Source organism: Aotus nancymaae, unplaced genomic scaffold (genome assembly GCF_030222135.1).
Source record: "Aotus nancymaae isolate 86718 unplaced genomic scaffold, 86718_ANA_hifiasm-v0.15.2.pri h1tg000072l, whole genome shotgun sequence".
Taxonomy (NCBI): Eukaryota; Metazoa; Chordata; class Mammalia; order Primates; family Aotidae; genus Aotus; species Aotus nancymaae.
In genome coordinates, this window is record NW_026988487.1 from 14,494,497 (window position 1) to 14,517,515 (window position 23,019).

Here is a 23,019-nt window from a genome sequence, read left to right on the forward strand (position 1 = left end):
GAGAGGGGACAGGACCCACATGGGCCATGGGGCTCATGCTCACCCATCCTGAAGGGGCTTCTCTGGACCTCTCAAGAAATAGCCTAGCATGGCCAGGCATGGTGGCTCACACCTGTAATCCCAGCACTTTGGGAGGCTGAGGTGGGAGGATCACGAGGTCAGGAGTTTGAAACCAGCCTGGCCAACATGGTGAAAACCCGTCTTTACTATAAATACAAAAATTAACTGGACATGGTGGCATGCACCTGTAATCCCAGCTACTCAGGAAGCTGAGGCAGGAGAATCGTTTGAACCCGAGAGGTGGAGGTTGCAGTGAGCCAAGACTGCGCCACTGCACTCCAACCTGGGCGACAGAGCGAGACTCTGTCTCAAAAGAAAGAAAGAAAGAGCCTAGCCCAATCCTGATCCCCAGCTGAAGTAGGCAAGCCCCCTTGGATCATAGAGGGCCTGACCTGGCCTCCTCCCTATGGGTGGCTCAGACCTTTGGCCTCAGAGGGCATCAATAACTGCAGCATCCTCAAAGGAGGCAGGAGGCAGGGGATGAAGCAGGTTATGAGAGGCTGTGGTCCAAGCCATGGAGAGTAGGGCTTTTAGGGATTCTCGTACCACTGAGGCTGGTCCTCCAAAAAAAGGGGAATTGAGAGGGTCTGGCTCAAGGTCCCAGAATTTAGGCACGGGCTGTGGTCTCATGCTAGGGGCCCAGCATGGTGTCTGGCTGCCTTGCTCAGGGGTGATTTGTGGGTCCCTAAAACAGTCCTTGCCTCCATGGCTCCTGCCACTCTCCTTGCCCAGATTTTGTCCCACCTATCTGCCCTGAGTGATTGCAGTGAATTCATGGAGGGGCAGGTGGGGAATTCTCCATGATGGAGGGAAGCCACAGGCAGTTCCTTCTCCCCAAGCCTGAGGAGCCATGGGCAGCACTGCAGGCCTTCCAGCTGCCCACCCATCCTGCCCCCAGTGTCCAGCATGGCTTGACCCAACTGTCAGCCTGGGCAGAAGGGCACTGCTCTTGGGCCGAACCTCTGGCAGCCCTTGGCCTTATTCTCTGCCCCTACACAACAGAGCCACCTTTCTAAAACAGCCACGGCAGCCTTCAAGGGCCAGGCGTGCTGCACCTGCTGCTGCCCAGGCCAGGCGTGGCTGCTGGCTTCTCATCCTACAGGCCTCAGGCCAGGTGTCATCAACTCCAGAAAGCCTTCCCTGATCCCCAGGCTGGTGGGGTGTGCCCGACCTGTGCTTCCCATCCCCAAACCCACCAGCACTGGTGTTCTGTGGTCGTTGTTTATGATTTCTGTCTTCCCTACTAACTATGAAGGTCTGTGTCACCAGAGCCCAGCGCAGAACGTGGCACATAGCAAATTCTCAACGTATGCTTATGGGACAGATCCTCTCAACAAAATTAACTGGTTCGTGATTAACTGACCAACTTTAGGCAAATCCCTTTTCTTGCCTGGGTCTCAGTTATTCCGACTCTCCAGTGGGTATTGGTGTGTAGTGTCAGAAATTTTTCAGGTCCCAAGTGGCCTGGGTGGGGCGGGGCGGGGGGTGGCTTGCCAGAACTGGCCCTGGAAGAAGTACCTTCAATCCTGTTTAGTTCTGGCTGATTCTGTCTCTTGCTTCTTCCCCAAATTGGCTGCTGACCCAGCTCTGGCCACCCTGTGACCCCTCCCCTCCAAGGCTTCAGACTGTCTCAGGCCCGCAGGGATGACTGTGTCCCCAAGGACCCTGCCCCCATGGCGCCGAGGTGGAGGGTGGGGCCCGCATCTGCCACGTTTCCTGACAGCAACCCAGGGCTGTGGCAGGTCTTCGTCTCAAGGTTGCCTGGTAACGGCTTTTGCATTCTGATAAAAAAAAAAAAATCGTGGCAGCACCAGACAACAGACACGGGGCTTGTGTGAGGGGGTGGGCATCCAGCATGGAGCTTGTGGCTGGGTCAGAGTTGGAGGCAAGCAGAGCCAGCATCTTGCCCCATTGTGGAGGGTACCAGGGCTGGGCTTAGCCTGGTCCATTGGGCTTCAGTAGGGGTGATAGGCTTGGGGGAAAGATAGAGCCTCCCAGGCCTGCAGGGGGGCACCAAGCCCGGCACCTGCCCCCTCCCACCCCCTTTCCCACACCTGCAGCTGGTGCCTTCCACCCAGTGAGCCACAGCCGGTGCCACCTCTCATTAGGTGATGATTTTACATTAATTACCTTAATTAAGCGGTGCTGAGTGCTAATGGCTTGAGAGGGGGAGTGACTGTTCCTAATTACCCTCCCAGTCAGCCCAGAGCGAGGGGCACAGGGCTTGGCAGAGTAGGAGGAAACAGTTGTAGGAAGAAGGGGAGGGGCCCAACAGGGGTAGGAGAGGGTCCCCCACACAGGGTCTGATTCAGAGACCTGGACCTGACGTCCCCAGAGGGGAGGGCTAGAGGCACTGCCCTAGGACAGGTTTAGACAGCCCCAGGCCCAAATCCAGGGACAGGCAGGAATTGGAATGGGTGGGAAGCAGAACAGAAGGCAGGGAACAGGGAGCAGGACAAACTTCTCGGTGCCCTGCCCAATTCCCTCAACCGGGCTGAAAGCCTCTCTGGCCCACCCCTGGTCAGTCTCCAAGATCCAAGTCAAAGGTCACCACATCCCTTCCTTCCTCCATTCCTTTATCCGGGTATTCAGTCAGTCCATGGAGTACCCATCTGGGCTCTGCACAACAAGGCACCCCTCAGGAGCTCATAGTCTAGCTGGGGAGGTGGACAGCTGTGTAAACAGATGGATGGAAGGCAGACTGCTCAGAGCTAAGACAGGGGATGCCCCAGGCTTTGGGGATCTGAGGGAATTCCCAGAGAGGGTGATGCCAGGGTCAAGTCCTAAGGGAGGGCATTGTGGGATGACTCTTCCAGGCAGAGGGACCAGTATGTGCAGCTGGGACTTGGGAAAGAAGGTTTGGCCCATTGAGTTAGCTGCAAGTTGTTAAGTGCCAAGTGAGGGTAAAGAATAAGGGAAGAAGTGGCTAGGGGTAGACCCAGAGAGACTGACCTTGATTCAGGGGCCCCTTGAGAGGTGTAGGGAGCAGGACTGATTTGAGAAAGATGACAGCAGTGGAGGTAGAGATGGGTAGTAGGGGGCAAGTGTGGGTGGGGTGACCAGTGAGGCAGCTACTACATCATCAAGGGAGGGATGGGGGAGGCTGGACCACATGTGGTTGTGGGAATGGAGGGAGAAGAGTAGACATATTTAGAGGGGAGTGTCATGGTGACAGAATTTGGGGATGAATTGATACGACTGGGGGAAGAGGGACAGGGAAGGGCCAAGGTGACCCCATATTGCATAGCTCCAGGAACTCATCCTCATTGCACTGTGGTGGCTCTGCTCCAGGTTTCTGACCTGGACAGGAGTGGTTTGGGGGAAAAAAAAGGAAGATTTGGGTTTGTGGAGGTTGATGAGCCTGTGGGATATCTGTGAGGACCTGCAGCCTCAGGCCTTGGGATTAAGAGAAAGTCTTAATCCTAAGGGAGGGATGAGATAGCCCAGGGAGGCTAGGGATAGGAGGCTGGGCTGTAGATCTGACTTATCAGCTGATCACCTCTCTGATGGTGTGGTCAGGTCTGTCTTCCCCCACCTCCGCAGCCCAGGAGCCAGCACAGGACCTCACCTGGAGGAGCTGCTCGGAGAGGATTTGCTGAATGAATGAATGAATGAATGAGGCTCCATGACTCTCTCAGGCCCAACCAGGCAGCCCTGTGTTCTCTGCTCAGCCCATAGATTCAGATGCAGGGTTGATACTCACCCAGTCCCCTGACCATCCACAGCCCTTCTTGGCCTAGGGCATTGCCAAGCACACAGGACAGAATCCAACCATGTTTTAGGCCTATTTCCCAGCCCTGGCCTTAAGCAACCCCCTTCAACTGATGCCCCGAAGCATCCCCACATCCTCTCATAGCATGCGCCTCTCTGAAGAAAGAGAATACACCAGTCCCAGCTTTGCCCTTGCCAGATCCAGGTCACTCACCTTGATTTCCACGCCATAGCCAGGGTAGACAGAAATGTAGAAGAAGCAGTCCAGGCCGACATCAGGGGGTGAGCTGAGGGCTGTAGGGGAGTCCAGAGAGCCCTCTGGGCCTGAGAAATTCCAGCTACAAGGGCCTGGGAGGCAGGAGGAGACACAAAGCTAGTGCCAGCTCTGGTGAAGTGGTCCAGTCAAGGCTGAACCGTGTGTGTGTGTGTGTGTGTGTGTGTGTGTGTGTGTGTGTGTGGTGAAGACCACCCTTGGGATGTCTAGTCCCCTGTTGAAAGAAGGGGGCCACCTTTTATTGGGCACCTACCATGAGCAATCTTATCTCAGTTCTCACAGTGGCTCAATGAGGTTTGTTTTATTATTGCCATTTTACAAATGAGGCTCAGAAATGAGATGTTAAGTGAAATTCCTAGGGTCATGTTATAGTTGGAGGAATCAAGATTTTTTTTTTTTTTGAGACAGAGTCTCGCTCTGTTGCCAAGACTGGGCTCACTGCAACCTCTGCCTCGTGGGCTCAAGTGAGTCTCTTGCCTCAGCCTCCCGAGTAGCTGGGATTACAGGCACCCACCACCACGCCCGGCTAATTTTTGTATTTTTAGTAGAGACAGAGTTTCGCCATGTTGGCCAGGATGATCTTGGAACTCCTGACCTCAGGTGATCCACCGGCCTCAGCCTCCCAAAGTGCTGGGATTACAGGCATGAGCCACCATACCTGGCCGAAGAGTCAGGATTTGAACTCAGGTCTATCTGGGTCCAATCCATATACTTCCTGCATGCTGGCCCATGGTGCCAAAGGGCAGGGCAGGCTGGCACAGTGTCAGAGACAGTGTGGGCCCCGCAGCCCCCCTCATCCCTATTTCCACATCTGCAAGCCAGCAGGTAGCTGACCTGGTGGCTGGACTGTAGTGATGGTGGTGGTGATGATGGTGGTGGTAGTGGTGGTCTCCTCATCATCTCCTGAAGCTGTGGAGGAGGTGATGGTCCCCTGGATCCCAATCCCTGTGGTCTGGGACACAACTTCCGGAACCCATGGCCTGCCCATGTCTCCAGGACCCTCTTGGGTTGGTGTCCAGGCTCTGCCGGGGGGTGTAGTGCTGGGCCTCTCCCGTGGGCCTATGGTGGGCACTGCCATGCTGGGCCCTGGAGGTAGGGGAGCTGTGATTCGAAGGACAGGGGGCTCGGACTCTGGACTCCAGGGTCCCTCCCTGGACTGGGGCTGAGTGGGTACTGCAGCCATGGCTGGGGTGGGGCTGGTAAAGACGGGGCGGCTGTCCTGGTTGGCCAGGCGGGGAAGGGGACTCGGGGTGAAGGGTGTCGGTGGGTCAGGCTGGAAGGGCAGTGCTGGCCTCAGCTCCTCATCTCCCTTCTCCAGCCCCTCTTGTAGGAATTCCTCAAGCAGTGGGTGGTGGTTGAGCAGCTTCAAGGTGGGGGCTGTTGTGACAAAGTGGACGCCTCGTTCTGGCTGCTCAGGTGTGGGGGCTGCTGTTAGCTCGCCATCTGCCTCCTCGATGCCTGAGGCTTGTCCTTTCCCCATGGTTGGGGCCTCTGAAGAGAGTCCTGAAATAACAAGGGATGGTCAGAGGTTCTCCCCCTGCTCCAGAAAGCAGCATCACACCCAGCCTGAGCAGTGGGGGAGCCAGCTCTCTTTTGATAGAGAGCCCTAGGGAGTATGCTCACTGCTGAGACTCACGGAACTACAGAATTTGAGAGCTGGAAGTGAGACGCTATCACATACTTCAAGGATGGCACATGAGATACTTTTTCTCCTCCAGCACCAGAGGCAGACATTTCTAGCCCATCCGTGCACCATTTCCTACTGTTCTCAGGTTCAGCCTCAGAATCCTTCTCAACACTGCACTCCAGGTGGTCACACCTGACACCTCAGACTGACCTGACAAATATTTGCCATCCCTAATGAAGAACAAAAGCCTTATTTTACTAAGGAGGAAATAGACCAGAGAAAGGAAGTGACTTGCTCAAAGTCACGTGACCGGGTGAACTGAGATGAGAACCTTAAGTGAGAGTGAGTGTGTCTCCCACCATAGTGTCTTTCCTGCCTGAGATGATAGGGCATTCAAGTTCATTTCCTGTTCTCAGTGAACCTGCTAGTCATTAGCCTCAGGAAATGCGTCACATATGTGGGATTTTATTTTAGATTTCCTCATGGTTGCATGGCTTCTTTTTTTGTTTGTTTCTTTTGAGACAGGGTCTCGCTCTGTGGCCCAGGCTGCAATGCAGTAGCGCGATCACGGCTCACTGCAGCCTCAACCTCCCAGGTTCAAGTGATTCTCCCACCTCAGCCACACTCCCCATACCCCCATTCTGAGTAGCTGGGACTGCAGGTGCATGCCACCATGCCTGGCTAATTTTTAAAATTTTTGTAGAGATGGGATCTCACCACATTGCCTGGGCTGGTCTCAAACTCCTGGGCTGAAGAAATCCTCCCACCTCAGCCTCCTAGGGATTACAGGAATGAGCCATCGCACCCTTCTTTGTTAGGGGATCATTAGGTCCTATTTCTCTCAGTTCTTAGGAAATATTTCTTTTGTACTCTTTTCTGTTTTTATGGTCCTTCTAGAGCAGTAACATGAGTAGAGTGGGAAGAGCCAAGTTTTGGAGCTAGGCAGATATTCAAATCCCAGATCCACTACTCTAGGGCTGTGCGCCCTCAGGCAAATAACTCAAACTCTCTGAACCTTAGTTTTCTCATCTGTAAAACTAGGTTTCCTTTTTAGAATTGACTGAGATAATACTACCTCCCTTCTTTATTTGATATGTCTCCCTGAGTTCCCTTAATCTTTCTGGTGACACTAGTTAGGTTCCATCTAGGGCAAGGTCAAAAACAGGTGTAGAATGGAAATCTAGCATGCTACCCACCCACCCCCTAATCCACAGCAGGCATTGCTAATCAATATTGGTTATTTCTTTCTAAGGCCACATGGACCTTAGCAACTTCCTTCTCAACAACGTTATCCAGGCAGCCACTACCAATCAATTAGATTGGCTCTGGGGGATGAAACTTACTTGCTATCTCTGGTCTGAGGTACAGATTGCTCTGCTATTGATTATGTTGACTTTTTCAACCACATAGCTGGAGAAATGATGCATATTCTGCTTGTGGCCCATTCGGCTCCCCAGATCTTTAACTGCCAAGAAAAGGTCAATGAATGCTGGCTCCAGATTCAGCTCATACACAATTTTGCCAGCTCTGAGAAGCCTGGGAGGATATTTCTGATCCTTACAGCTCTCAAAATGGCTGCACGAGGACTTGAAGGGAAACACAGCCGGGGTGAGATAACAGAGTTTGCAAGGAGAAGGTCGCTTCCTCCGCACGTCTGGTGGTGGGGCTGTCATTCCACAGGCTCACACCCACTCCATGGATTGGCAGGCGTGAGGAAGCAGCAGATGGCCTACGTTCTGTTCAGGAGACCATAGCAGCTCTGATGTGTCAGACAAATGGGAGGAGGGAGGAAATTGGGTAGGGGAGGTGGGTACAGGTTGAAGGGCTCTCCATTCTTCTGGGTCAGAGGAGCTTGGGCACCCTGCAGCCCTTAGAAACCAGGACCAACCGCTATCTCCCGAGATGCCCACTAAAGCAGCCCATCTGTGTCTTGGCATTATGTGCCAGGCACTGACAACACCGTCCAATCTGGATGTCCAGCCAGGCCCATACCCCCCAGAGCAGATGGTCCACCAGTGCCTGTCTTTCATCTGAATCAGTTATGGAAGGTCCAGGCAGTGCCTGTGACATGCCAGAACAGGGCTCCTCTTTTTGCCTACCCCCCCAGATGTCACACAGGCTTTGCCAGGTAAGCTGAGACTGATTCTAGCATGGCACGAAAGGAAGGGGGGCTTTTCTAACCACATAGACTGGAGCCCCCTGGAGTCAGGGATGGTTTAGGTGGCCCCTTTCTAGAGTACCCAACAAGAGATGTGGCGCTTGGCTCTCAGAGTAGGTAGCTGTGGTATTCTTCCCTGGGAAAGGGAGAGCACAGAGATCCTCTAATTCAGGAGGTGACCAGAGTGGGCACAGCTCTTCCTGCTGGCTGTGAGGTGGGTGCTGAGCAATGGAGCGGCACTAATGGGTACCTCCCGTCACTGTCGATTGCACTGATTGTGTTATGTGGGGGGACCGAGCACTTGGTTAAATGGGATCGAGATAGCATATCAAACAAGCAAATTGATTCCAAAATCAGCTGCCACTTGGTCCCAAAGAGTGCCACCCATTGTCAGTTCAGAGAGGGTAAGATAGCCTCTGGGAGACAAGATATTTCTGGGGAAAGGGCATCTCCAGACCCCCTGGTTGACTTTGTTGGAGGCCTGAGGCCCTGAGACCTGCCCCCTAGTTTCCCAGGATTGTGTCCAGGAGATAGGGTTTTCTCTGTGCCTGGGCTGACGGATTTCAGGGGTACAGGGACTGACAAAGGGTGAGTGTGATACAGGGGACAGAAGAAGAAGATGTCAGGGGCTCCAATGCCCAGTCTCATCAGGCACTACTGTGTCAGGCCCTCCCCAGACCTTGTATCATTTACCGGATGCTGCACCTCTGGGAGATGGGAATTTTATTCCCACTTTACAAAGACCTGAAGTCTAGACAGGTGAGGCAAGGACTTGCCTGAAATCTCGCGGTGATGTGGCTGGGACTTAAACCTACGTTGATCTGGCTTCAAAGCCCTAGGTCTTTCTATGCACCCACCTGCCTCATGGGAGGGAGAGACTGGAGTTAAACAGCAGAGAACACTCCAGCCAGTTGAAGAAACTAAGCCCAGGGAGAGGCACGGACTCATCCAAGATCTCATGCCATTTGGAAGTCTGAGGCCAGAGCTTCTGGCATCTGGGACTTGGTTGAGTTGGGCGCTGGTTGAGCAGGCCCTCAGGAAGCCTTCTGGCTGGGACCCAGGGAAGCCCCCCCTCCACCTGGCCTGAAGCACATCTGAGCCTAGAACCCAAACTGGAGACCCAGCAACACTGCTCTGAGGAGCAACGGCACAGAGCCACACAGACCTGGGTTCAAGTGTCAGTTCTGCCACTTAAAGGTCTTGTGAGCCGGGCAAGTTGCCTCTCAGAGCCTTCGCCTCCTCAGCTATAAATTGGGCACTTCGGCTGGGTGTGGTGGCTACACCTGTAATCCCAGCACTTTGGGAGCCTGAGGTGGGTGGATCATCTGAGCTCCAGAGTTTGAGACCAGCCTGGGCAACATGAAGAAACCTCGTCTCTACTAAAAATACAGAATTAGCCAGGTGTGGTGGTGCACGCCTGTGATCCCAGCTACTTGGGAGGCTGAGGCAGGAGAATCACTTGAACCCGGAAGGCGAAGGTTGCTGGGAGCCAAGATCGCGCCATTGCAATCCAGCCTGGGCAACAAGAGCAAAACTCCATCTCAACAACAACAACAACAACAACGACGGCACTTTGGAAGGGTTTTGTGGGAATCTGCATGCTCTGAATAGCAGAGTTCTGAAGACTGAGGGAGAAGGCCACACTCAGAGGTTGGGCAGACCCTGTCAGGGGAACACTGAGACAGGCTTCTAGGGTAGGAAGGAGCTGGTCCCTGGCAGGTAGAGGTCTCTCCTCTCTGGAGGAACCACCCATGTTCCATGTTGGGGTGGCAGCATGTGTGACCCTGAGGATGTCAAAGACCTCCTCCATAAAACAAGGATAACACTGCACCGTGCAAAGGGCGGCCACCATCAAGGTCCTGCATGTCCGTGGGGGACGCAGCGGTGGGCCACAGCAAGATCGTCCCCCATGATCCCCACTTGCCAGGCCCACCTGGTGCCAGAACACAGGATGTACTCACTCCTTGTAGCTCGGTCCTCCCCTCCTGCAGGGCCGGGGGCTGCCTCCAAGTGGGCTGGGTCCGGGAAATACCCTTTCCCTCCCCGCGCGCCAGGAACTTCCCCACGCATGCAGCCCCTAGCCCTGGCTCGGCCCCGCCGCCGCCTGGGCCCTCCCCCCGCATTAGCTCTTAAGCTATGCAAATAGACATCGGAGGGAGCCCTGTTTAAAGTATTTAGACGAAATGAAAAAAGGCTTTCATCGGCACTAATGAGCCATTCAGGATGCCTCCCCGGTGGATTCTCTCCCGCTCCCGCCTCCCTGCCCGCACCGCCCCCGTAAGGCCCCTCTTGGGATTGGAGGCCCCTTCCCCCCAACCCCAGCCTGAGACTCCCTGGGAGGGCCGCTTACCCTGCCCCTCTTCCCAGGGCCCAGCTGGGCGAGGGTGGAGCTGAGGGCCCAAGCGCCCTACCCCCGTCAGATCTGGATGGGGATGGGGGGCAGGGCCCAGCTTGTGTTTAGGGGAAGCCTTAAGGACTGGGGCTTCGTCCAGCGTCCAGCTAGGTAGGTGTTCTGACATCTGTCTTATTATAGATGGGGAAACCGAGGCTCAGTGAGGCCCAGGAGCTTGCCCAGGTTCACAGTGCTGGTGTGCGGTGGAGCTAGAGACATTACGCAGTGCCCCAGCCTGGGGGAACCGCTGTACCAGGCAGTGGTGCCACCTTAGGGCCAGCTGGCCTGCCCCTTCAGCGCTGCTGTTTCTGCAGATCTTTCTGTACCAGTCAGCCAGAAAGCCTTGGGTTCCACTCCCAAATCCATGCCGCACTAGCTGCGTGGCCTGGGCAGGGGCTGCCTACTCAAGCCTGTCTGCTCATCTGTGGAGTGAAGACATGCTGGGTTTGGGGAGGGCTCAGCTGTGGACAGACATGTGCTGTCACCCACCACAGCCTCTGCAAGGGCAGGCGGCACTTCCTGTCGCTCTGGCAGCCCCTGAAGAGGTGCCAGGCATTCCCCAAGCCTCTGGCCCCTCAGAGGTGGGCAGGCACAGGAGCCAAAGTTCTGGGACGAGTTCAGGCCTGAACCCTCCCTTGTGGCAGCACCAACTCTCAGCTTCGGGAGAGGACATGACAGCATGTGGGTACAAGGGGAAGCCTGAGGGACAGGGCAGGCAGGGGGCCCACTCCTCTGGGTTCCAGAGGTTAAGCTGGCCCAGCACGGGGAGAATCAGGATTTAATGGGATCCATTTATTATCCCATAAAAGTTAATGAGTTTATTCTGGAGGTTCCCTGGCCCCTTTCAAGTTTTAATAGGGGATTAGTGAGGGTCTGGTCCCTGCAGACCCCTATTATCCAAGAACCTGAGGGAGCTGAGAGTTCTTGGGCCCCCCAGAGCCAGAGTCCAGCCTCAGAGTGACAGTTCCGCAGGCCCAGCCCTGCCCTCTGTACTGTGAGGCCCCAGCTAGAGGCTGGCAGGGCTACATAGGGCCGCTGGGATCTGAAGCCTAGTTCTAGAGGCTTCCAATTCCATGTGCTACTGAAATAATTACCCCCACAATGTCCAGCACCTGAGGCAGGTTTGCTGCTGACCATCTGCTTGTGTTGACAGGGAAAGCAATATAACCCCCACGAGACAGATGAGGAAACCAAGGCCCAGATCGAGGCTGTGGCTCCTCCAAGGCCACCTAGAAGTTATGGCCGAGCCAGAATGGACACATTCTGTCTCCTGTGGTCTGGAGCCAGGCAACTGGGGCTGGCGAGAGCTGCCATTCACTTACTCTGTGCCCGCTGTGTGCTGACCATGCACTCAGTGCCCTCATACATAATTTCATGGCGGTCCCGGTGGCTCATGCCTGTAATCCCAGCACTTTGGGAGGCCAAGGTGGGTGGATCACTTGAGGTTGGGAGTTTGAGACCAGCCTGACCAACATGGAGAAACCCCGTCTCTACTAAAAATACCAAGTTAGCCGGGCATGGTGGCGCATGCCTGTAATCCCAGCTACTTGGGAGGCTGAGGCAGGAGAATCGCTTGAACCCTGGAGGTGGAGGTTGCAGTGAGCCAAGATGGCGCCATTGCACTCCAACCTGGACAACAAAAGCAAAACTCCGTTTAAAAAAAAAAAAGGTTTTTTTCTCATCCTCCCCTTGCTCCAGGGAGGTTTGTGACATTATCCCAAGAGTTGAAGACACTGGGGCCCAGAATGGTTATGAAGCTTGTCCAAGGTCACACAGCAAATGAGTGGCAGAGTCTGGGACTAGAACCCAAAGCTGGGCGGCTCCATAGCTCAGCTGTCTGCTGCTCTTGCTGGCTTTCAGCTGTAGCACCTGGGGCCTCCTAGCTCCCAACCAAGCTGGACACCACTATCCTAGGGCACTCGTGCCAGGAGCCCTGCGGCTTGAATGATGGGGAAGGATGTTCTGGTGGTGTCCTGGAGGGGTGGTTGTTGGGGTGGACACAGGGATACACTCAAAGGGACCTTCTCATTGCCAGAACAAGTGCCCTCCCCCTTTTGGCTCCATTTGCTCACATGATTCTCTCTCTTTGCCATGACTTCTCTATTCCTTTGTTTCTGCAAACCCTCCCCATCCTTCACTGGTCAGCTCCTATCATCCTCTAGGGAACCATCCTTGCCTGGCCCTTGACCTCCTGGGGGCACTTCCTAGTGGGCTCCTAACACATGAATGGCTTGTGTCCCTGGGCAAGGATCCAGCAGTGAGCATCTCTCTTCCCATTTCTCTACCTGGTGCTAGGCATAGTGAAGGCTGGGCTCAGGGCACAGTGTTTCCAAGCTCTGATTCTGTCTCCCTGCACACTCAGAAGGCACCCTACTCTCCAAAGTGCCTAGCCCTTGGCCAGCAGGGTGAGCAGGAGTGGGTCCTGCATGGAGAAGATGGGCAGCCAGCCCTTGGCAGTGCCCCATCACACCCTAAACTGACAGCTGATGGGGAGTGTCTGCTGGCACAAGCTGCTGGGTCCCCATTGCCCCAGACTACCCTCTCTTCCCCTGCCACTGATCATCTCCATCACAGCCTCTCACCACCCTCTCTTTCTTGGTTAACTCTTGCAGTCCAGTCAAATTTGGATTGCAAATAAGAATGGAGGCACCTTTTCTTGGCCAGGCTCCAGGTGAGGCAGTGGTTGGTTCCCAGAACCTGAGCCCTTGTAGCCTTTGTGAGCATCTCATCCTTCCCTCACTTACCCAGGAAGAAACTGAGTCTGGAAGGTTTTCCTAGGTCACACAGCAAACTTGGGGCAGGGTTGGGACTCAGGTTGGAGCTGAGAAGGCATCTGGCCCAACTGCTGGGAAGAGTGAACCCTCCAATCTGTAGCTGTCTGTCATCTGTAGGCATACCTCCAGGGACAGCCCACTGCCTCCTGAGCTGTCCTGGTTGGGGACAGGGGTAACTGTGGGCCTTGGCATCTCCAGAGTTGGGGTCTCATTGCCACATGGAGGGAGCATGGGTGGAGGTAGTGGACACCAGCTAGGAGTCAGGCCATGCCATCCTCATCCTACCCCTGACAGGCCAGGTCCCTCAGCACAAGTCACTTCCACAACTGAGTTTCCATATTTTCAACAGTAAAATGGGTCCCTGCCAGTTCTAACATTCCAGGATCTAGTGAATCATGAAGGGCTCTATGAATAAAAATATTGAGGTCGGGCGTGGTGGCTCACACCTGTAATCCCAGCACTTTGGGAGGCCGAGGTGGGCAGATCATGAGGTCAAGAGATCAAGACCATCCTGGCCAACTTGGTGAAACCCCGTCTCTATTAAAAATACAAAAATTAGCTGGGCATGGTGACGCGCACCTGTAGTCCCAGCTACTGGGGAGGCTGAGGCAGGAGAATTGCTTGAATCTGTGAGGTGGAGGTTACAGTGAGCCAAGGTCCCACCACTGCACTCCAGCCTGGCGCCTCGCGACAAAGCGAGACTCTGTCTCAAAAAAAAAAAAAAAATTGAATGTTGCCGTTTACTGAGTATACATTTACCACATGCCCAGCAACACTGTAAGTGCTTTACCAGAATTAACTCAATCCCCATCATAACTTTATGAGATGGGAATTTTTATTATCCCATTTTATAGATGAGGACACTGAAACCCAGGGAAATGCATTAGCACTTTGGGTGCATCTGATTCAAATCTGGGTTGTCTAGCCCTAGAGCAGAACTGTTCAATAGAACTTTGTGATGATGGAAATATTTTTATTTATTTTTAGAGATGAGAGTCTTGCTATGTTGCCCATACTAGACTTGAAACTGCCTTTGCAAAAATTATAATGGTGAGAAAATTATGACAGTGAAATAGATGTGATATAACCAATAGATGTGATATAACTCCATCTTACCTTTAACCTCCAGACTGCCCTTCGTCATTCCTGGGTTTGGGCCAAGCTAACTTTGGGAGAAATTTAGTTTATAGTTTAAACAATAATAGCTCTTCCTAAAACTAAACCACCTTTTAAAAACTAATGAAAGAGGCCAGGTACGGTGGCTCATGTTTGTATTCCCAGCACTTTGGGAGGCTGAGGAGGGTAGATCACCTGGGGTCAGGAGTTCAAGACCAGCCTGGCCAACATGGTGAAATCCCATTTCTACCAAAATTGCAAAAATTAGCCAGGTGTGGTGGGCGTGCCTGTAATCTCAGCTACTCAGGAGGCTGAGGCAGGAGAATCACTGGAACCCGGGAGATGGAGGTTGCAGTGAACTGAGATAGCACCATTGCACTCCCTCCTGGGTGATAACAGCGAAACTCTGTCTCCACCCCCTGCAAAAAAAGAGAAAAAGACTAATGAAAGACCACCCAGGTTTGGAGGATGAGAAGGCCCTGACTTCTGCTGAGATGTAGGCATAATTAAACAATTACCAGCCATTATTCTGGAAGTCACAAGATTTACAACTTTCCCAATTACTCCTGTAAATAACATCACTATTGTAGAACCTGCGATTGGCTTTTTGAGATGTCTTTTCAGACTTTTGCATTTCTTTTTTTCCTTTTTTATTTCTTTCTTTTCTTTCTTTTTTTTTTTTTGAGACAGACTCTGTCTCCCAGGCTGGAGTGCAGTGGTGTGGTCTTGGCTTACTGCAGTCTTGACCTCCCAGGCTCAGGTGATTCTCCCACTTCAGCCTTCTAAGTAGTTGGAACTACAGGTGTGTGCCACCACACCTGGCCAGTTTTTTGTATTTTTAGTAGAGATGGACTTTCAGCATGTTGCCCAGGTTGGTCTAGAAATCCTGGACTCAAGCAATCTACCCACCTCAGCCTCCCAAAGTGCTAGGATTACTGGTGTGAGCCACTGTGCCTGGCAAGACTTTTGCATATCTGATGACAAGATGGCTCCACCTGGCCCAAGACCCATGACTCCTGGGTCCTGTGGTCCCCACCCAGAAGTGGAGGGACCATTTTCCACACCCCTATAATATCATCCCCAACCAATCAGCAGCACTCATTCCCCAGCCCCCAGCTATAAAAAACCCTAGCCTCCTTCAGACATGAAAGATGACTTCCAAATAATAAAAATAATAATAATAAGAGTAAAAAACCCCAAAACCACCAAACCCTAGACTCCAAATATTCAGGGAGGATGATTTGAGTAGTAAATAAAACTCTGGTCTCCCATTTATTTAACTTATTAATTAATTATTTTTTTTTTGAGACAAAATCTCACCCCGTCACCCAGGCTGGAGTGCAGTGGCGGGATCTTGACTCACTGCAACCTCTGCCTCTGGGGTTCAAGCAACTTTCCTGCCTCAGCCTCCCAAGTAACTGGGACTACAGGTGTGTGTCACCATGCCCAGTCAATTTTTGTATTTTTAGTAGGGATGGAGTTTCACCCTGTTGGCCAGGCTGATCTCGAACTCCTGACCTCAGGTGATCTTCCCTTCTCGGCCTTCCAAAGTGCTGGGACTACAGGTGTGAACCATTGCTCCCAGCCACTATTTATTTATTTATTTTTGAGATGGAGTCTCATTCTGTTGCCCAGGCTGGAGTGCAGTGGTGTGATCTCAGCTCACTGCAACTTCTGCCTCCCAGGTTCAAGTAATTCTCCTGTTTCAGCCTCCCAAGTAGCTGAGATTACAGGCATGCACTACCATGCCCAGCTAACTTTTGTATTTTTAGTAGAGATGAGGTTTCACCAAGTTGGCCAGGCTGGTCTCAAACTCCTTACCTCAGGTGATCCGCCTTGCCCAAAGTGCTGGGGTTACAGGCGTGAGCCACCGTGCCCAGCCCTTGGTCTCCCATTTAGCTGGCCCTGTGTGTTAAACAATTTTACTATTGCAATTCCCCAATTTTGATAAATAGGCTCTATCTGGGAAGTGGGCAAAAAGGAACCCATTGGGTAGTTACAGACTGGAACTTCTGGGTTCAAAGAATCCTCCTGCCTTAGTTTCCTGAGTAGCCGGGACTGGAGATGCATGCCACCATGTCCAGCTTGGGAATGTTTTATATCTGTGTGTCTAGTATGGTAGTCAGTAGCCACATGTGGCTATCAAGCCCTCAAAATATGGCCACTGAGAATGAGAAACTAAATTTTAGGTTTTATTTCATGTCAATGAGTTTACATTTAAATAGGCACCTGTGGTCAGTGGCTGCCATAATGGAAAGTGCATATCCCTACCTGACTTCTCAGCCTTACAGTATTCACCACCGCTCACTGGGGAAGAGCGCAGGGTGGGGCTCCTGAAAAAGAGTTAAGATGGGGTGTCTGCTCCCCTCCTTTTGGGTCTGGGAAGATTGCGGCTTGGGATTGGCAGGGAGAGGTGACAAGGAGCCCTGGACTTCTTTGGGTTTTTCAGAAAGGCCTCAGGGACCTGGGTGTAGCAGCCACTCATTCCTCAGGGAGGATTCCTCTCACCCACTGATGCGGTTTGCTTCCCAGCCTTGGCCGAGCACTGGTGCTCTGAGGGTTGGATTTACGATGCACAATCCTGGAAGCGCAGGCAGAGCCAGTTTAGGAGAATTTTATGGGTGGAGGACAGCCAGGAACACTTAGCCTCGTGGTTTGCCCTCACGTGTGTATTCCAGGGGAACATTTGCTGTGCTCTGTTGGCTTGCCCCTGCCTCGCTGCCCAGCCAGCAGCACGGAGGGCAGAATATCTGGCCTGGCTACTACCCCAGAGCAGCTGCCTGGCCTCAGGCACAGGAGAGGCACTCACATTTGCTGAGCACCCACTATGGGCCAGCCATGCACTTCTGAAAGAGCTGTCTTCCCTAGAGTGGCAGCCCTTTGTGCTTGGAATCGATAGTATGCTTGGCCTATGAAGAAACTGAGGCTGAGAGACAAAGTGAATCCTCCTAGTTCACACAGAGGAAAGTGGCAAATAAAGAGTTTGAACTAGGTCTGTCTGTTCCATAGCCTGGGATGAAAATGTCTACTGCTGTGGCTGTTGCTTGGTGTGAGCATGTGTGCACACACATCTGTATGTGGGCATGTGTACATGAGCCCAGGGGTGTGTGTGTGTTCAAGTGCGTGTGCATGTGTCAGTCCAAACACATGCCTGCACCACAAGTCACTACCATGTGTCCTTGCCCAAAGATGCCACACCTTGGGACCTGGCTTCAAGAGGTCCCCAAGCCCAGAAAGGCCCTACCTCCTAAAGGAAGGGATATATTTCTTCCCAAGGTGGCTGTTGTGCCCTCTTTTTCACTCTGCCCTCTCCTCCAGCCCTGACCTGACTCTTCCCAGGGCTCTCTGTCCTGGACAGTGGCTCAGGCTCTGGATGGGTGGGGGAAGGGGAGACTAGTCGGGGCTGTGGCTGGGCCAGTCCTCTTTGCTCCAGTGTCCACTCCCTCCCACGAGGCTGTGACCAGGGGCCCAGGGGAGAGGGAGCTCCCAGCTAACTGCCACCTTCTCTGCTTTCCAATTTACAATCTAATATGGTCTCGCCACTGCAGAGCTGGGGGCTGGAGAGGTGATGAATGAGGCCTCTGCTCCAGTGTCACTTGCTGCGCCCTACACTTTCCCCTGCGGCCCTGCGTTCCCCTCCTTGTCTGCCTGCTGGCTCTGGGGACCCCAGCCTGCCTGCCCACAGTTCCTCAGTCTGGGCAGGTGGTACAGGAGCTGGGGCCCTGGAGTGGGGGTTAGGTGAGAGGGAGGGGCTGACCTACAGGTAGGGGCAGGAGTTGACCCCAGCCCCTGGGGTGGGATGGAAGGAATGGGAAAAGCAGCAGGGGTCCTCTTGGCATCACCCCCTCACCAGTCTGATAATCAGTCTGCTGTACCTCACCCTGATCATGCCAACTCCCAGAAGTGTGGCCGGGGCAGAAGCCTAGGTAGGGATGGAGGTGGGCACTGGGCTTCGTTCTCTCCCTGGAGGGGTTTCTGTCCATCAGCTCCTTCTGTCCATCTGCTGGCCCCAAGCCCCTTCTCCTACCTCCTACCTGCTATGTTAGGAGGCAATGAATGAGGAGCTACCTACTGGCCCCAAGGTAGTGGAGCAGGTGGGCAGAGGTACATGGCCCTGAGATGGGTGCTTGGCTCACGGCCCTCCCCCAGTGCCAGCGGCTTCTACCACCACCATATCAGCAGCAGAGACCATATTTCTCTGAATGGAAAACCTTGGAAGTGTCAGCTGGGACAAGGAAGGATGTGGAGGCAGGAACTGCTTTCTCCCTGGAGCCAGTACCAGGGCCAGCTCTGCCCAGCCCAGTGGTAAAGTTAGGGGACAGGGTTTGATCTAGGGAGGAATAGCATCCCCTCCATCCTTTGCCCTCCGGCCAGGCTCCAGATACCACCAAAGACAGTCCTTCCTAGCCATGCAGCCCAGCAAGACGGGGTCATGAGGTGTCAGGGCGGGAGAGCAGGTTCCTTCCTAGGCCCCAGGCCAGCATCTCTGGACTACTGCCCCCTCCCAGCCTGTACCCTGAGGTTCAAAAGGCAGCACAACTGAGGATGTTCCAGCACGCGTGTCCACTTCTGAGCGAATCACCAGCCTGGCAGCCTGAAGACTCTGTGGTCTTTGGGTCAGACGAAGGGACTTTGTTGTGCACCAGGACCAAAGTTACCTCCCTGATCTTGTGACCTTTGCCCTGTGGTTACTTTTGTCTGCTGCATCTGGGAGGAGATGGAGTTGAGGAGCTTGGCTGTAGATGGAGGGGCCTTGAGCCCAGACCCCTGGGCTGCCCTGATGCTGAGGTGAGATCTGGCCACTCTCTACCCTGGAGGTCCCTGGCATGTCTGTTCTTAGCTGAGGAAGCTGAGGAGCCTGGTGAGGCCTTATTAGAAGGCACGGAGGGAGCTCTGCCACTGACAGGCTATGCGGCCTTGGGTTTGCCCGGCCTCTTTCAGCCTGGCCAGTTTTTCATACAGTACTTGGTAGTACTGACTTTTTTTTTTTTTTTTTTTTTTTTTTTTTTTTTTGAGACGGAGTTTCGCTCTTGTTACCCAGGCTGGAGTGCAATGGCGCGATGTCGGCTCACCGCAACCTCCGCCTCCTGGGTTCAGGCAATTCTCCTGCCTCAGCCTCCTGAGTAGCTGGGATTACAGGCACGCGCCACCATGCCCAGCTAATTTTTTGTATTTTTAGTAGAGACGGGGTTTCACCATGTTGACCAGGATGGTCTCGATCTCTTGACCTCGTGATCCACCCGCCTCGGCCTCCCAAAGTGCTGGGATTACAGGCTTGAGCCACCGCGCCCGGTGGTAGTACTGACTTTTTAGAGTCTTTGGGAGGATGGGACATAGTCACTGCTCCTTTATTTATTTATTTATTTATTTATTTATTTGAGACAGAGTTTTGCTTTTGTTCCCCAGGCTGCAGTGCAGTGGCACAATCTCGGCTCATTGCAGCCTCCATCTCCTGGATTCAAGCGATTCTTCTGCCTCAGCCTCCCAAGTAGCTGGGATTACAGACACGCACCACACTGCCTGGCTACTTTTGTATTTTTAGTAGAGATGAGGTTTCACCATGTTTGTCAAGCTGGTCTCAAACTCCTGACCTCAGGTGATCTGCCCACCTCAGCCTCCCAAAGTGCTGGGATTACAGGCGTGAGCCACCGCGCCCGGCCTCACTGCCCCTTTATTATCGGTGCCCAACCCTGGTGGCTGATGGAGCCTCCTGGTGGGCAGAGCTAGAGGAGGAGGGCCTTGGCATGGTGGGGACTGCGCGCTGTTGACTTGCCACTTTCCTTTTGTGTGCACTGGAGCCTGTCTCCTCATCTCCCTGTGCTGAGCATCTGGACGGCTAGGCTGTGTATGCGTGTGTCTGTGAGTGTGTGCACATGTGTACATATGTAGGTGTGTGAGCATATTTTTGTGTGTGTGTGTGTGTGTGCGCATGTATGTGGGAGGGTATGAGGTGAGGAGTGGGGGATAGAGGTGTGAGAAGAGGGCCCAGAGAGAGCGCCAAGGTTTCTGGGCAGCTCCTGTGTTCTAGACTCTGCTGCCCAACATCTACACTATCTGGTTAATCCTCCCCATCCCACAGGTGGAGAAACAGGGTCTGAGAGCTGATGTGACCTGTGGGAGGTGCTCTAGCTGGGCCTGGGAGGCAGACCCTGGGGCATCCTTGTCCTGTTGAGCACAAGAGACAGACAGGACAGATGCAGGAACAAAAGACCTTTGAAAGCAAAGACAGACTGAGACCAGAGCACTCCCTCCTTGGTCTCTCAGTTCAGACACCCTGAACTGCCCTACCATACCTTCTCCCAGCTGGTACCAGTTTCCAGAGCAGCTACAGCAGTGGTGGAGGTGGGACCCAGGGTGAAGGCTCAAGGGTGTGGAGGGCAATGAGCTCTAACGGTGGCCTTTTGGCAGAGTTGAGCTGTAGTAGGGGCCTGAAGCCCCACTGGGAAGTGCAAGGGCAGTACTGGAGGTCCCTGGGTGAATAACCTCCTCGAGGTGTGCCTCCCTCCTCTCCACGTTCTGACACTTTGAGTCCCTTTCTGCCTCTCCCAGCTTCTGTGTGGGAGACTCAGGAGCTCCAGCCTTATTTCTCAATGGCCTAGGGAGGAGTCACTGGAGGCCTGAGCTCTGCCCTTAGGGACTTGGTGAGGTTGTGGGGGGCAGAGGGAGGGCATCCTAGGACCTCTCCCAGCAGGCAGGTGGGATGAGCTTCACCTGCTCAAGGGTGTGTGCCCTGCACTTGTGGGCTATCTCAGGCTCCTTTTTCTCTCCAAGGCCTTGTGGGCCTGAGGGGAAGGGGCCTCACTGGCCCAGCACTCTAGCGCATGAGGCTGGCCTGGCCCTCTACTTCCCCAGCAAACCTGAGTGGGGGAGGGGAGGGGTGCAGAGCTGCTAAAAATAGCAGCAGCAGCTCCAGCTATGAGTCTCCTTGAGGGGTCAGTGGAGCACGAGATTGGGGAGGAAGAGATTGGAGTGGGCTGCAGGGAGGGAGAGAGACCAGCCTGAGCTAGGGCCTGCTGTGCCTTATACCCAGGCCACAGTCCAAGGATGCAGAGACAGAGAGCACAGACACGCAGGGACAAGTGGACACAGACACTCAGGGACAGGTGAACAAGCCAGGCAGAGAAGCACGTAGACATGGCCACCAGCATATCTGGGGCTTCCTCTCTCCCGAACCTCAGGAACACCAGATGGGCCCAGCTGCACAGCCCCCAGCCTCTCAGGCCTGTCCCTTGCCTCCACCTTGTTTTGACCTCCAAGGACCCTGAAGAGCTGCATGTGTGGAGACCTTGAGTTGAGAGGGCTAAGCCCTCCTCCCTTGTCTCTTTCAGTCTCCTGTGTGTGCAGCTCAGGGCAGGGAAGGACCAAGGGTCACCAGAGGCAGCATCAGGAATGGATAGTGTTACGGCACAGACCAGAGTCAGGGCACCAACAAGTGGCTGTCACCTCAGGAGCATCAGTCGACCTGAGCAACAGGCCTCTTTCTAGCCTGGCTGGCAGGCAGAGCGAGGCATGGGAGAGAAGTGACTGGGCACAGTAGGGCAGGACTGGGGCTCTGCCAGGAGGTGGGTGGGCAGTGAGGGAAGGAGGCCAGGGAATCTGGGGAGGTAAATGCATGGATGACCCCTCTCGTGCCTGCCTTGTTTGATCCCACCTTCACACATTTGCCTGGAGATGCCCCTTTGCCAGGGACTCTTTGGTCCACAAAAGGTAACTCCATCTTTTACATTTCCTCTAACCAGCCAGAAAATAAGGCCTCATGACAGGAGGGGCCTGCCAGCTGCTGGACCAGATGTTTCAAATCACCAGCATATCTCTTTGCTAGAGGTAAACGATGTCTAAGACAATGTCCATCAGAGCAGCAAGCCAGGGTAAAGGCCTTAGAAGTACCCTGACCTTGGTCTCTCTGCGTGGCTAGTCTCACCTTCCTGGTTCAGACCTGAGCCAGTTGGAGCTCACCCCCACCCCTGCCTCAGCGGTCCAGCCCTGGACTCCTGGGCTGCACAATTCAGCCCCTCCAGAGATGCCTGACAAATCAGCCTCTCCTGGTGCTGGACAGCTCTGGCTGTGGCAGACCCTCCTCTCAAGGGGTCTTGTGGTTTCTTCCCAGTCACCACCTGCCCATCCTGATTTCCTTTGATCCTGATGCTGTTCCACAAAAGAGGTGGGGCAAGGACAGGCATCATGAATTCCCAAGGATACTGAGGCATAGGAGTGTGACACAACTTGCCCAAGGTCACCTAGCTAGCAAAACCCAGCACTGGGTGTAAACCCTGCAGTCCTGGCTCCCTGACCAGACTTCTTCCTCTTATGTTCTTCCTTTGGGACTCCCCCCTCCTCCTTGAGCACATCTTGGCTTCTCACACTGTCCGATGCCACCCTGCCCCCAACCCCAGGCTCTGGGACTCCTTAGGCACCTGCTGGCTTTTGGGACCCAGGCCAGACACTCAGCAGGTGGCTGCCTGGGGGACAAAGGGGTTGGGACTCAGCTGCTGAGCTGAGAGGGAGGGAGGGAGGGAAGGAAGGAGGGAGGGAGGGAAGAAAAGAGGGAGGGAGGGAGTGAGGGAAAAGCTATGGGGAGGGAGGAGGAATGGGGCTGGAAGTCAGGAGGAGCAGAGTCTGCTTTGGTGTCTTTAACAAGGAGCCAGCGAGGAAAGAGGGGTAAAACAGCATGCATATGAGCATGGGGGCATGCTCAGTGGTTTAGGCACTTTTCACAGTGCCCCCCAAGTTCTGTCCTCCCAGACTCATGACCAGCTAGAGGGAGGGGCTTAAGGGTAGAGAGATGAGCCTGTTGGGAGGCGGGGGATGGAGAGACTGAGAGAGATGCCAGGGTTGATGCCACAGTGTCAAGATTCTGGCTGGGCCCTGGGTACCCAGGGTTAGGGAGGGAGGGCATGGGAAGGAGGG

The 23,019-nt window shown here is 54.0% G+C and overlaps 1 protein-coding gene across 3 annotated transcripts in view; it reads right to left on the reverse strand.

Moving 5' to 3' along the window:
- SEZ6 (seizure related 6 homolog) overlaps positions 1-23,019 on the reverse strand; it is a 52,251-nt gene that overhangs the window by 21,641 nt on the left and 7,591 nt on the right. For 2 of the 3 annotated variants that reach the window (XM_012449327.3, XM_012449324.3), the window contains exons 2-3: positions 4,880-5,548; positions 3,986-4,119 (exon numbers count right to left, since the gene is read on the reverse strand). In XM_012449327.3, coding sequence (XP_012304750.2) covers positions 3,986-4,119; positions 4,880-5,548 — 803 coding nt within the window. Of the gene's footprint in view, positions 1-3,985; positions 4,120-4,879; positions 5,549-7,015; positions 7,123-23,019 lie in introns of those variants that run through there. The other variant, XM_012449328.3, reaches the window with a different exon arrangement.